We start from the raw sequence: 14,642 nt of genomic DNA on the forward strand, positions 1-14,642 counted from the left end.
GTACTAGGCCAAGAGACTACATAGCCAAGAGACCATGTAGTCAAGTGAGGCGGTGGCCAAGAGACCATGTAGTTGAGTGAGGTGATTCGTGAAAGCATACCATCCAGTGAGAGTGTGGTGATTGAGTAAAGATTTAAATGAGTGATCAAGTGATTAACTAATACTCGAGTAACACCAAAAAATAAGATAATTAATTAAGTAAATATGGCCAATTGACTCTTTGGAGGCCTCTCTCAAGACATCATCGAGAAACTTTTATAGAATACATCATGGGATCACTCTCTTGTAATAAAATATACCGAAAACTCTTAGGCCTGTTTGAATACCCACAATTTACCTGGAAAATGACTATTTTCCACTCAAATTTCAAGTTTAGATGTGTTTGATTATCTAAATTTTTCATGAAAAATGATTTCCATCTTTTGATCACATGATGACCAATTCCTATTTTTGTTGGAAAAGCAATTCTAAGGGGGTGGGGGTGGGGGAGATGGAATTTTCCAAGCAATTAAAAGTGAAAAAACGAAAGATTGAAAAAACTAAAGAGTGAAAGAGCAAGAGAGAGAGAGTCATTGAGCATAAGATTGTATGAGCGACCGACGATGGCAGAATAGACGGTGGAGGAAGGGAGAGAGGGTTGGAGCGACAGCGTTGGGGGGCGACGGTGGTGGGGGTTAACGGTTGTGCGGTGGCTATCTGGCTGCACTCTCTCCCTGCAATTAAAATACAAAACAAAACACAATAAAAATTTTATATTTTTCTTTTCTTTATTTTCGTGAGAAGTTTATACTCATCAGTATACAAGTGCAATTGTAGTTCAAATTTAAATTTATATTTTCTGAATGATTTCAGATCGTCCACTGAGAGATTTATTTATGGCAAAAGAAAAAGAATGTCACACACATGCACACGCATTTGGACAAATTGGCAACAAGATTTTTTATGGTTTTTTAGACAACATATACTAGGAAATAAAGTAAGGCATAAATTGAAATAAATACTGAACGTAATAATATGAAATTGGATAGTACTTGAGTTAAAACAATTTTAGAGCCAACCCGTTGATTCCCAAATTTTAGCAGACAATGTTAGTAACATTAATTTAATTTCAGATATAAGGATTTATTATTAACTGCAATTAGAGATGATGATAGTTTTAATTTAAGCAATCCTAATACATGATATGCGGGATTCTAATTTAAGCAACTACCATAAATTCAATTGCAATTAATACACAAAACAACTAAATCAATCATCCGGGTTTGAGTATGATAGCGTTTCCAGTTCTAGTAACTTCCATACAAGGTATGAAAGCTCTATGTTAGGTTTACGTTCCAATTCAAATTTAGTGATTTCTCAATAATTACTACATACCCATACTGAAATTTAAATTAATGTCACTCATTTTAAACGCAGCTTTCTTTGGGAATCATTGGCGTTGGACATTGTTTTTGCCTTAACCCAAGATTAGATTTAGCTACTCATTTCTATTTGAAAGTTAATTGACAGGAATTAAAATAGCAGAAACTAACCGGCCATTTAGACGGTAGATAATTAAAAGACTAGAATTAAAATTGCAAAAATTTAAAGGTATAAACTAACCGGCCATTTATGCGGTGAATAATAAAGTAACAATAAATGACATAAGAATTTAAAAGAAGAAATAAATGAAGTAAGACTACAAGATAAAATAATAGAGAAAATAAAAAAGAACAAAAGCAATTATCAAAGAGAGAATTCTAAGAAAACAATTAAATTTTAATTCAAGAATAATAATCACACTTACAAATGTAATCAAGTGAGCTATTTATAGGCCACAAGATACAATACAAACTACACAATTTTAATTATTCAACTAAACATAATTATATCTAATGGGCACTCACACACTTAAAGTTAAATGGATTTTAGCTATAATACACATCTAATATTAAATGAATTTTAGCTATAACACACACCTAATAGTTAAATGGATTTTAGCTAAAAAACACACCTAATAAAGCACTCACATTAAAAAAATAAAAATATATTTCTATAATTGGATTTTTGATTTTCATTAAGATTAAAAATAATGCTTGGACCTTCTCCAAATGATATCTTCCATGGGTTGCTCAAGTTGGGCCTTAATTCTTCATGGGTTTTAATTTTTCATGGATTTTAATTCTTCATGGACTTTAATTCTTCATTCTTTAATCCAATTTGAGTCTCCAAGCCCACTTTCTTCATGCCTACAAAAAAAATAATTTAGTGTTATTAATAATTTATATATTATATATATGTATTACACATGACACATATATATATATTACATGCACGCATATAATGATGTATATGTATTATTATTATTATTATTTTTAAATTTTACTTTAAAACTTCATTTCATTCATTTTTTTAATTTAAACTTGCATATAACCATAAAATATATATTAATATTTAATTTAAGCCATTTTTAAGAGAAAAAAAATGTAATTATAACATAATTTTTACAAAATTAACCATTAATCACTATCCCCTGTGGGGGTCAATAGCGGTGGTGTTGAGGGGCAATGGCGGTGCGATGGCGATGGCGAGAATAAGAGAGAGAAGGTTAGAGAAGAGTAGATTTGGGGTGAGAGATTGAGTATTTTTATAGAAAAATTGTTAATAAACATCAAAAATTGAAATAATTGCCTTGTATCTAAATTTTGTGGTGGGGAATAATTAATAAGTACAAATGTATAGAAATTAAAGATGAAAAATTATATAAAAATTAATAAGTTTGAAAAAAATACATTTTCAATATATTTTCACCATTGAATTCCATGAAAAATGATACATTTTATAAGGAAAATAATGCATATCAAACACGAAATGTCAAGAAAATAATCAAATTCTATAGAAAATATTACCAATCAAACACCAAAATATGGAAAATAACATCATTTTTTAGGTAAAAAATTATACCAATCAAACAGCTTAACCTTCCAATTTTCAAGAATTTATTTTTCTTGGAATTCATTTTCTTTCCATCCAAATTACATCCTTGCAATCAAACGCACTCTTAGAATGTGTTTGATTGCATTACCTAGAAAGCAAAAACCACTCACCCCCTTGAAAAATGAATTCAATAGAAAAAAACTTTAAATGCTTGTACTATACACATATTTTTTATATAAAAGTTAAGAGTGTTTGATTACTTCTATAAAAAATGTATAATAATTATACATTTTTTATGATATATATATATGCAGTCAAACATATTCTTATAGATTACCCAAACCCAAAAACCTATCATTAGACCATGTGAAAAATCTTCTTAGAAGACTATAGACATGAAAGACCTGATCTCCAAACATAAGATTTGAAAAAATAAGACAAAGTTATCTCTAATATGGCTACCGATAATATCTAATGAGTGACCAAGATGTTAGGAGAAAGATGCGATCTTTTCAATATTCTCCTTTCCAAAAATAAGAGAACCACTCTTATCGTCGAAAACTTTAATATTATTACAATTATATTTATTCAAATATTTACGTATTAAATTTGCACGAGAGATTGACTCCCACTCCTAACTAATTTATTCCTTACAAGTAATTTATAGACAACTCACTCGCAATCAAGTCATCCACAAATGCGTCACTCGTTATCTTATGAAAATACTCTCTTATATTTAAAATTTTATTATTATATTTAGAGAACAAACAAATAGAAAATTGGAAAGAAAGCAAGGTCGGTGGAAGAGATTCTTTTTGAGTCAGTTTTATAGGGGGCCTTTCTCGCGTATTTTCTCCCGACTTGCAGTTGGTGACAACAAATTAAGCTGGAAATGAAAAGGGCATCGTCCACGAAATTTGAATAGAAACGGAGGTTGAGGTAGCGAAAGAACGAACCAGCCGTCTTATCTCAAAGGCGAGGAAGATTGTGCAAAACCCAATTCGAAAGCATACAGCGTCAGGTGCGTAAGCAGTCTATCGTAATAGATGGATCTTTAAGCATAATTCCCATTCCTCCGGTGATTTTCATCATTTATTTTGTTGAAATTGACATAACCAGATTCCAATTCTTTTTCGTTCCTGAAACTTTGGATCGTCTCGAATTTTAGCATTCGGTGTTGTTTCTGTCGTTCAAAGCCGCTTGAAATTAAGGTTAGATCCAAATTAGGCATTTGGTTGCCTGTATGAACAGTCCGTGAAACTCTTAGTCTGGATTTATTGTTTGATCCAAATTTGGAACTCTTAATTTCCTGAGTGTGTGGTTGATTTGTCAATTTTCCTGCAATCATGCTATATATTTTCGCAACTGCCAGACTTTGTGTGGATCATGGCGAGGATCAAACCTCAAGCTCTGCTTCAACAAAGCAAGAAGAAGAAGGGTCCTAGTCGAATCAGTGTCACTGCAGTTGCCTTATACAGCTTAATTCTGGTCGTGATGGTGTTTTTCCTGTTCTCTACCTACAGATATTGGTCTCGCAGGTTTGTCAGAATCGTATTAGTTCTTGTTATCTAGCCCAATTCGAGTTACTAGTAGTTCATTCTCTTTCCTTTTTCTCCCTTCCTGAGAGAATTTCCAAATTTGGGGTTTTAGTTTCCAGAACACGTTGGTAATTGGTAGAAGATGTAAAAACTTTGCACTACGACATGCTTGATTAACTCAAATATGAAGTTTTGATAGTTAGTTTGACTTTTAATTCTTCTACTATAAATCTTGTGCGTTTGGATGGAAGACCTTATAATTTTAGAATTCTGGAATGTATTTTTTTTTTTTTTGAGATTCCTGAATTTTGCATTAAGTAACAACCCTTAAGCAACCAACCATTGAAGAAGTGATTAAAAAACTTGTTTAGTGAATGTGCTTTCAAATATTTTAGGGAAACTGTTATAGTAGAATCTACAATTAGTATTTCACCTAAATAGAACCACCTGAAATAACCATGTTATATGGCTTAAAAAGCAAAAGGAAAGAAATAAAAGCATGTTACTGATTCTTACTTCTCCATGCAAACGTTTGTTTAGGTCAAGAATTCAAACAGAGGATCACTTATCACTTCTTGAGGTAAATGTTTCGGGACTCTTTCTTTCTAAAGATTTTCGTATTTTTGTCTAGCATGATCATTTGTTATTAAATAGGAAGTTGATAGATTAGGTATGCTTTCATGTTTTTTCACCATTGAAGTAATATCAAAATTAACATTTGATAATCAAAGACGAGTGACGCCTCTCTCTCTCTCTCTCTTTGTTTTTTTCACTTGCTACATATTTAAGTATTTGTCTATTATGCATATCACTTTTTGAGGTTTGAAGGAGTGCCATCAAGTGACCCATTACCATTCCATTCATTTTTCTCAATCTCCATCGTGAATGTGCTGCAGGGTGACAATGCTATTATGGATGCAAAGAAATCTGATGTCCCAAGATATGCTGTAAGTTTCTTTAAGTTTGAGCAATTATAGCCTTCTTTCACTATATGTGGAAGTTCATTGCTAGATGAAATACATTTTTAGATTTCTTCTTCTTTTGGAAAACATTTCGGTTATCAGCAGTCAGAGAATGCTGAAAGATTTGGCTCACAAATATGTAACAGGAAGCAATTTTTTTGATGATGAGGTTTCAAGTAACTACATTCTCTGGTTGTTTTTGCGGATTTCTGTTCACCACTTTTCTATTCTGTCTTTTCTTTTAAATGTGAATAAGCATGTGTTTTACGTTAGGGAGGGAGCCCTAATTTTTCGGTGGGTAGAGTGGGTGTTTGTATCCCTTTCTTTTTTCTTTGATTGATTTTACTTTTGCACGTTTCTTGATTTAACAGATTCTGAAAACATCAAAAGGCAAAGTAACTGTTGAGTTATACAAGGAAGGATCTCCAGAGATTGTTGATGAATTTATTGACTTGTGGTGGGTGCTGCTGCCAATCTATTGTTTATCTAAACACATGGATTCTTTGAATTCACTATCGCATAGTCAACTCTATTGGTTGCCATTATCTGTTTCCTATATGGTATTCCTGCCTCATATATGCTCCATCACTTGTGTGGTCCTTCAGGCATGTAAGAGTGACGAGGATTTAGTGTTGTGTTTGCCATATTGTTTCTCTTAATGTCTGGAAATTTTGAGTTGATGAGTTTTATTGTCTTAATTTGGTTGACAGTAGGATTTCAAATGAAATGCGAGTTTACTTGCTCATAAAAAGTTTTGCAACTTTAAAACGTTAAAAGCTCATTCTTTTGACCCTCAGCCTTTTGTGTTTTCTTTGCCAATCCTGATTGTTGGCTTTTCTAATATAAGTATATCAAATAGATAACTGTTACTCTCTGCATCCAAAAGTTTTAGCCTTGGTGGAGTACCAAAATTAGGAACTAATCCCATGCTCAAATAAGTTAATGTAGTGCAACTGACATTGAATCCACTGAGTTAAGGGCTACATGAGGATCATCTTACACAAGTATGCCATACATCAACATAGTGGTATACATGGGCTGTACACCCTTCCTCTTGCAGTAGTTAAAAAGATAATTTCTTACCTTGTAATTATTGAAAATCTAAGTTCAAATGTTTTTTCAGTCAGAGGGGGCACTTCAAGGGCATGCCTTTCCACCATGTAATAAAGAACTTTGTGATTCAAGCGGGTAAAATTGATCAGCCTGGAGTTACAGATGATTGGACTTCACATGTAAAGCTTGGGAGCCAACTTGGTGCAAGGTTTGCCCCAATATCTCCTCTTTTGGTCCCATCAAATTTGGAGAAAATAATTTGTATACTTCCCTAATTACTGACTTTGTGTTTTTCTTTCAGAGTTAAGCATGAGGCATTCATGCTTGGTACTTCAAAGGCAAAACATGACAAAGAAGCTTTTGAACTTTTTATTACAACTGCCCCAATTCCAGATTTAAATGAGAAGCTGGTTGTATTTGGACAGGTCATTAAGGGAGAAGATGTTGTTCAGGTACTCTCTCTCTCTCAAGTAAAATATGATGGGTGCTTTTCTAAGAGGATTGAGGAAACGATTATACTGATATATCTTAGTCTGTGGCATTGGTAAATGGACAGAGAAGCATGATCAATCTTCCTGGATGAACTGCCTGTCTTTAGACCCCCAGTTCTTATTCTTATTTTTATTTTTAAGCTAATGGAAATTCTTTCAGGCCCCCAGTTTTAGTGTTGCATGTTTTATCAACGAAATATATATATCCTCATCACAAGCCTTAATCCCGCTAGTGGGATCAGCTACATGGATTCTAATTCTGCAATAAGGCCATCATATCCCATGTTATGCCTAGGAATTTTTCACTAAGTTTTCTTTATTCTTTCTCTGCCTCTTTTCCTGCAACAACTTTTATTCATCCACTCCCCTCACATGAATCTGTTGATTTTTTTTATCACAAGTCTAAACCATCTCAATTGCATCTCCAATATCTTATGTTTAATAAGCACCACTTCAACCATATTATGGATAATCTTGTTTCTAACTCTCATCTTCTTTCTTTCTTTTTTTTTTTTTTTTTTGTATGGCTGCACTTCCACATCCTTATCTCAGTTTCACTCATATTGTTGATACTTAATTGCCCAACATTCCATGTCATACAACAAATATGAATGTATAGCCACCCAATAAGACTTCCCTTTTAATTTTAAAGGGATTTTATGACCACAAAATATTTGTCTATAAAGAATTGTTAACGTGCTTGGTGGTTGAGCTACTAAAATATCACGGTGCTTATGTATTCCAAAGATCTAGAATGAATGCTGCTGATTGAGTTCAGTGGTGGTGATGTGCACAAGGAGGGCTTTCCTTACCATGTGGTTCACCAACCCCCCAAATGAGAAGGAAAATGCTTGTAATTATTGTTAACTATTTAGGGTTAGGGTGAGGTAAAATTGATACCACTTATTAGGGATAAAATCAAGCGCAAATATATTTTGTCATAGCCACAGAAAATCAAAATCAGACACACATATTTAACGTGATTCAGCAATGTGCATGCATCCACAGAAAAAAGAATAACATAAAATTCACTATATAAATAATAGATCTACAAAAGAGATAAACTCTCCCCTCAATCCCAAATCCCCAATACACTCAATCTAACAAATTTCATTGATATTTATTTACTTAACGCTCTGCGCTCTGCTACAGTTTGAGAATCAGATATGGAGCTTTATTTATAGAAAGAATAAGATAAATCCTGAGCTCATTGAGTTTTGGATTGGTATAAAAATCCCATCTCTACCTTACTTTGTATTGGATCATTCAATTTTGAATTTAAGACAATCTTAATAGTTAGTATGGGCAGCAAAGTTTTTTGAAGTCAGTTTGTACGTGAAATGAATTGTAGTAGTATTAGTTGTATCAGCACATTTTTTATGCTTTCACTTATACATGAAGGTGGAACTTAGTCATGCAAATTATCTGCCATGCCCTTAACTCCTAGCCCGATTTCTTCTCTCTCTCTCTCTCTTTTTTTCCTTCTTTTTATTGCTTGTTTAGTCTGATTTCATTTATGCAAGAAATTTATGTTTAGGAATCCAACGCAGAGTTTATGTTGAATCCGTGTCCTACAATGTGCTAACAGGAAATCGAAGAGGTGGATACGGATGAACATTATCGGCCTAAATCTTCAATAGGAATCATCAATGTGACTTTGAAACAGAAGGTTTAAGGAATGGAATGCTGAGCAGTTAAAGCCTCTTTCAATTACATGGTTTCCATGTAAAGCAAGCAGTTGATGGGAAGTTGGGAACATTTGCACTTTTGGATTGTGTTCCAAGGGTGTGGTCATGGTTGGGAGTGAAACTGTTCAAAGATTTCCTTAGCCGTTTGTGATATCCGGAAGAGCTATCAGCTTCTGCTTGTCAATCCTGGGTTGTATGTATCGTAGTCCTTTATTCAAATTTTGCTTCATACTGGGCGTCAAATCCAGATTTGTTGCTTGGGACAAAATCACGAATTAGTGACTACTGGCCACGATTGGCCGGCCCTTCAAAGTTACTTTTGACGTGTCTTCGAAGATAAAAAGTATCACAAGCGAGTGAACAAATAACATTTTCGTTTTGACGTGTATCATCGTCATGCAGTTTTTGATTGTTTTCTCTTAGTTCTCTTTTATTTTCCTTCTATTCCCAGTAAAGTACCAACATATAACCCTAATATTATTCTAAAACAAGTAGTGATATTTGATCCTATTAGGTTTACCGAACAAAATATCTGAAATGGTTTTGTATTGATTTTAATATTATTATTATAACAATTGTCAAAATCAATACAAAAGAAGTATATTAGACATTATATCAAATCATATGTAACAAAGAAGACTGAAAATTATATATATAAATATAAGGGTAAATTGTAATAATTACTTTTGAAATTTACATTTCAAAAATGACAACAATCTCATTTATCCTTAAATAAATAGACAAAATAACTATTTTGTCTCTTATTCTTCTTTATTTTTCTCTTTTCCTATCTTCTCTCTTATCTAAATTTAAAATAAAAAATATTATTGATACATCATTATGTACATCTTAAACTATATAATAATATATCAATGTCTAAAATGCCTTCATTCAAAGTGGTGAGACACAGTGAAACGAGAAATATTTATGTCATTTATGTATTTTGTGTAACTCAAAATATACATAAATAATGTACAAATAACATGATTCATTTAAAATATAAACAACAGGCGGTCTCGACCATCGAAACCACTTGATTTAACTCTCAGATTTAATTCATGAACCCAAATGAACTTATGGGTTCAATTGTGAATTTAAAAATCCCAGAGATAGAAAAATAAGCTTGTTAAATATAAGGATATTTTTAACCATTAGAGAGAGAAAAATAAGCTTTTTAAATATAAGGATATTTTTTAGTATTTCAACTTATATCTAATTAAGATTTAAGTAATGATAATAAAAAGTTATTAAAATTAAAAATTAATGACTATATTTTTAACCGTCGTGAAATTTTCCATTTATAATTAATGTTAAATGACATGCGACGACGAGAGCCTCATTTTATTGGAAGAAATGTGATACCATTCATTCAGTCCAACGGCGATATCCAGCAGCGGCGATGAAGTCCGTAGGCCTTACCTTTCCTCCTCCGCCTCTATCTCCGCCTAGATTTCATCATCTGAAAACCCTCCAATTTCGCACATTGTGTTCATCCAATCCATCACAGTCGGTGCGATTCCTCAATATTGCTGTTTCGTCGATTTCATTCCTGCAATTCCTTCAACGAGCTTCTCTTCTCGCTGCTTTTTTATTTTTGTGTTTTTTTCTTTTTCCTGTGCAGACAAAAGCGATAGAGACAGATTCAAGACCTGAATACAAGCCCGGGATCTTCGATGACTTGTTCCTTAAATTGTTCCGAAACAAAATGGTACAGGTGAGCCTTAGCTCGCTACTGTCCAAGTTTCCAACCGTTTCTGTTTGGTTGCTGATGAAACGGAGGAAAAGAAAGATAATCAAGCTCGATCATATGTTTTTGAAGATCATTCAGTTCTCAAACCAGCAATATTTATGATAAACGGCTGATCTTTCTTTCTTTCTTTTTTATGTCTTTTTCTTTTGTTTTTTTGGTTTCTCTTAAGGGCATATTAACAGGAAGTTGGTTGGAATTCAGAGAAGCCTGGATACGACGGGCTAATTGAAGTTGCAAACCGTCTTATGGTCAGAAGAAGCAATTCCGATGCTAGAGAAGCTGCGGTACACTTGAGAATGCATCTCCTGTAGTAACTACAAATTCATTGCAATATAGAGTAATTAGTGTCAAGTGAGGAATTTAGGCAGGCAGCTATTACACCTGTGTTTCTTGCTGTAATCTTCTTTGGGTGAATATGGTGTTGCCCTTAATTTTGCAGTTGTTTTCGTCTATGATAGGTGCGAATTTTACGATCTCTGTTTCCCCCATTCCTGTTAGAGATTTACAAAATGCTTATAGCACCTATTCAAGGTGGAAAAATTGCTGCAATAATGGTTGGTGAGTTCATTATTCATGTGTTCCTGGTAGCTTGGTTTGTGTTTCATTTTTACTGGCATGTACTTGATCTCAATTCAAATTTTGTAATAAATGATAAAAAAAAATACTCTTTTCCTGAAGCAAGGGTGACTGCACTATCTTGTCAATGGCTCATGGGCCCTTGTGCTGTTAACTCTGTGGATCTTTCTGATGGATCCTCTTGGAGAAGTGGGGTAATGGTTTTGAACTCGTGTCCTGGTATTGCTGTCTGATTCATATAGCATATTTCTCCAGCTGATATTGACTTGACTACCCCTTAATATAGGTGTTTGTAGAAAGATGCAAGTACTTGGAGGAAAGCAAATGTGTGGGAATTTGTATCAACACTTGTAAGCTTCCTACACAGGTCAGCACTTTTCAAACTTACATCCATAGAAATATTCAGTAAATGCCTCTCCTTCTGAGTTTTTTGCCCGCGGTAAAAATGAATTTGATAATTTAAGGCATTCATGTATGGAAAGTTATGGATGGCAGGAAAAGTAGTGATGAACCTGAAGTGTTTCTGCCTTCTTTTTCTTATACGGGTGTGACCCTCAACTCTGGACAAATTTTGCAATTAACATAGAAATTCCAATACTATATCCATATCCTGAAGCAGCAGCATATATCAAAGTCTTAAGTTAGAACATTATGTCTGTAGAGAAGTATGACCAATATATTCTCATTTTGCTCACAAAAACTAAGTATCAATGGGATTGATCGGAACGAATAAGAATGGCAATACCCATAGGATTGATTAATAGTAAAAGGAGTGGCATTCTCTAATTCTTTTTCAAGTTTGAAATTATGATTTTAGGACTTCTATTAATGCAGGAGTTACCACAATTGAGTTAATGATGCATAGAAAGTGACTCATTGACTCTCTTTCTCTCTCTCTCTCTCTCCGGGTAGCATTACTGTGTTACTATAGAGACCTACTTATACATTTTTCACTCCTTCCACAATCCCCCCACCCCGGGTTCCAAAAAAAAAAAGAAAGAAGAAAGAAGAAAGAATTAAAAAAGAAAAACAGTGGGTGCGGAAATCTTGACTTGACTTTTAGGCGTGTAGAAACACCATCTTTAAAGTGATGTTTGCCACTGGTAAGTTTGCTACAGGGTTAAGGCAAATAACTTTCAGGTTACAACAAAAATGTCACAAAAGTCTATAGATAACTTCTGAAGATTTCTATGAATTTCTGTTGAAAACTGTGTTAATCAAATTAAAGGAAAATATCGAATGTATGTAGATAGTACAACTGCACTACTTATCAAAGGTTTTTTTTTTTTAGCAGATACAACTGTTAGAGTTATAACACCAGTCATATTAATAACTGTTTAACAGTCATATTCAACTTTTTAGAAATACCATATTCAAGAGTCATTTTTCTTTCAATATGAGATTCTCTTCCTTCTATACACTAACTTAGCAAGCTACACAGTTGTATTATCTACACCTCCTCTTTCCACATACATTTAGCAAGCTTACATGTACGGATATGGCACCTTTTTTATTCTTTCTTTTCCATGTAAATCAGTTCTAATATCGAAAGGTGGTGGTTTTTTTAGACTTTCTTCAAAGATTACATGGGGGTTCCTTTGCTGATGGAGCCAAACTTCAGCGATTATAGCTGCCAGGTAAAATTATTCTCTTGCCAAGAAGTAGAGCCTAAGCAACTTAGGGTTATCCACCTATTCACCTTCTTTTCTTACTATTTCCATATTGTTTGCCTTTTAATATTACTGTAACCACTTAATGAAAAACATGAAAACTTAAGCCAAAAGAAAACATGAAAAAAGCTCGTATGAATCGAAACTGTGATTACCCTCTACCTAGTTATTGGATTCGACAGTTCTCCACGGGATAGGAGCAGAAGATGCACGTAACTTAACGCAGATTCTGTAGTTCATCATTTGACTGAAATAAACATAACGCTTAAAACTTCCACAAGTTGATAGCATGATACAGCTCGCACAGTTGCACCCCAAAGTAAAGTTTTCACTATCAGAGTCACCCCATTAATAATTCATATGGTCCCCAACAACATTACATGTGCCAAATGCCAACAGTTGTACTGACGTAATCACCTTTCATAATTAAAATTTGTTTGCCCCTGCCTTTTTTTGTCAATTTTAATAGGGCACAAAATTCCCGTTTTATTATTCCTGGACAAAGATTTCCTAATTCATTGATGTAACATTCAGCAGGGTCTCTCTTGTAATCGTGTGGCAATCCCTGTCTCTCGTTTCTAATCCACGTGTAGAAAAATACACTAATTGTGACATAGATTTGGCAGATAGTCAATGAGAAATAGCCGAATGGTCCAATTATTATCTTCCAAAGATGAATCTTTTGGTTTATTGCAGAAATCATTCACATGAATTTTTCATACAGCTTCCCGGCTGAGCACGACCTTGTGGCTATCCTATCCTATGTCTTTCTTGGATTCTTTATATTAATTATTTGACAAAACTCATATTTTTGCAACTGTATTTTTTTTTATATAATTATACTAATTTTTTGTTATTTCAATTACACTATTAGATCTGTATTTTTTAGTCAATTTAACTCATGTATTTTGATCTTTTTTTGTATGACAATTCAAAATTTGTTATTTCAATTAAACAGTTATATTCACTCACATTTTTTAGTCAATTTAATTTTTATAATTTAATATAAAAAAATATAAAATAAAATAAGTCAATTTAAGTTTTTTTTTTTTACACATCAAAGTATAAAAATTGAATTGACTTGAAAAAACAAATGCATAAGTGTAATTGAAATAACAAAAAGTTTAATTTATCATAAAAAAATTAAAATATAAAAATTAAATTAATTCAAAAATACATATACATTAATGTAATCAAAATAATAAAAAAAATAAACATGAACCTAAAGAGGTAAAAATATAAATTTCACCTTAATTATTTGGTAAATTCTGATAAATTAGGTTCCTTTTGCCTTTTTTATGTTTTCTTTAAAGAATTAATTCACAACTTGACATCATTGATGATTTCCATGTGATTTTAACGGGGGTAGTTCAAATTTGGACTCCCTCCTCCTCATGATGATAGCTCCCTTAACGAGCCTTGCTTGGAGGCATGCCCAAATGCCAGTCAACGCAGGGAATTCCCCAATAACATGGGCGTACCACGATGTCCCAAGACTTGAAGTGCCGGAGATAGGATATGCACATCTCCGTTCGTACCTAAACAAGGGTGTTACTTGTCACTCTAGAAATTACATATAGCAACAACTGACCTTGATGTGTAACTATTGTTGTCTCTGCTCATTGGTAGGGATGATCTCTACAGATATGGCTTTTGTTGGCTGTAAATGCAATACATATGGCAAAAGTTCCATCCTTAACATTGACATGCGTCCAACACTGTATGATAGCCTGAAGTTCTGCTTCCTCATCGTTCAGTCACAGAGGCAGCCACTCTGGTGGCGATTACATCCTTTCAAGTACAGGCAAGATGCTGATGGATATGATAGAAAAATAGCCTTTTTACGATACAATAATTACAGGTGTCTAAAGATCCAGCTTACAGTAATACAATCCCCAGGGAAATGCAGATAAATGTGCAAAACAACCCAGGGAGTTTATTATTCTGCTATTGAATATAGATAATTCCCATGCATAAGAATTCCAGCAATGCACGTCA

At 33.4% G+C, this 14,642-nt stretch overlaps 2 protein-coding genes across 4 annotated transcripts; both read left to right on the forward strand.

The window, feature by feature from the left end:
* Positions 1–3,731: 3,731 nt before the first annotated feature.
* LOC127798378 (peptidyl-prolyl cis-trans isomerase CYP21-4-like) lies at positions 3,732–9,049 on the forward strand. 2 transcript variants are annotated; one of them, XM_052331911.1, is made up of 9 exons: positions 3,734–3,937; positions 4,036–4,127; positions 4,289–4,454; positions 4,995–5,034; positions 5,351–5,401; positions 5,788–5,873; positions 6,540–6,677; positions 6,771–6,921; positions 8,549–9,049. In XM_052331911.1, exons 3-9 carry the CDS (start codon positions 4,303–4,305, stop codon positions 8,633–8,635), a joined length of 705 nt encoding a protein of 234 aa, XP_052187871.1. In that variant the 5' UTR covers positions 3,734–3,937; positions 4,036–4,127; positions 4,289–4,302; the 3' UTR covers positions 8,636–9,049. The 2 variants fall into 2 exon arrangements, with proteins under 2 accessions (XP_052187872.1, XP_052187871.1); XM_052331912.1 differs by lacking the exon at positions 4,036–4,127 and having other exon boundaries at positions 3,732–3,937.
* Positions 9,050–9,988: 939 nt separating this feature from the next.
* LOC127797175 (beta-carotene isomerase D27, chloroplastic) lies at positions 9,989–14,349 on the forward strand. 2 transcript variants are annotated; one of them, XM_052329796.1, is made up of 8 exons: positions 9,989–10,158; positions 10,270–10,362; positions 10,581–10,682; positions 10,857–10,956; positions 11,077–11,168; positions 11,261–11,341; positions 12,543–12,611; positions 14,014–14,349. In XM_052329796.1, exons 1-8 carry the CDS (start codon positions 10,048–10,050, stop codon positions 14,143–14,145), a joined length of 780 nt encoding a protein of 259 aa, XP_052185756.1. In that variant the 5' UTR covers positions 9,989–10,047; the 3' UTR covers positions 14,146–14,349. The 2 variants fall into 2 exon arrangements, with proteins under 2 accessions (XP_052185756.1, XP_052185757.1); XM_052329797.1 differs by lacking the exon at positions 14,014–14,349 and adding an exon at positions 13,182–13,623.
* The last annotated feature ends 293 nt before the right edge of the window (positions 14,350–14,642 follow it).

Source organism: Diospyros lotus, chromosome 3, assembly GCF_014633365.1.
Source record: "Diospyros lotus cultivar Yz01 chromosome 3, ASM1463336v1, whole genome shotgun sequence".
NCBI lineage: Eukaryota > Viridiplantae > Streptophyta > Magnoliopsida > Ericales > Ebenaceae > Diospyros > Diospyros lotus.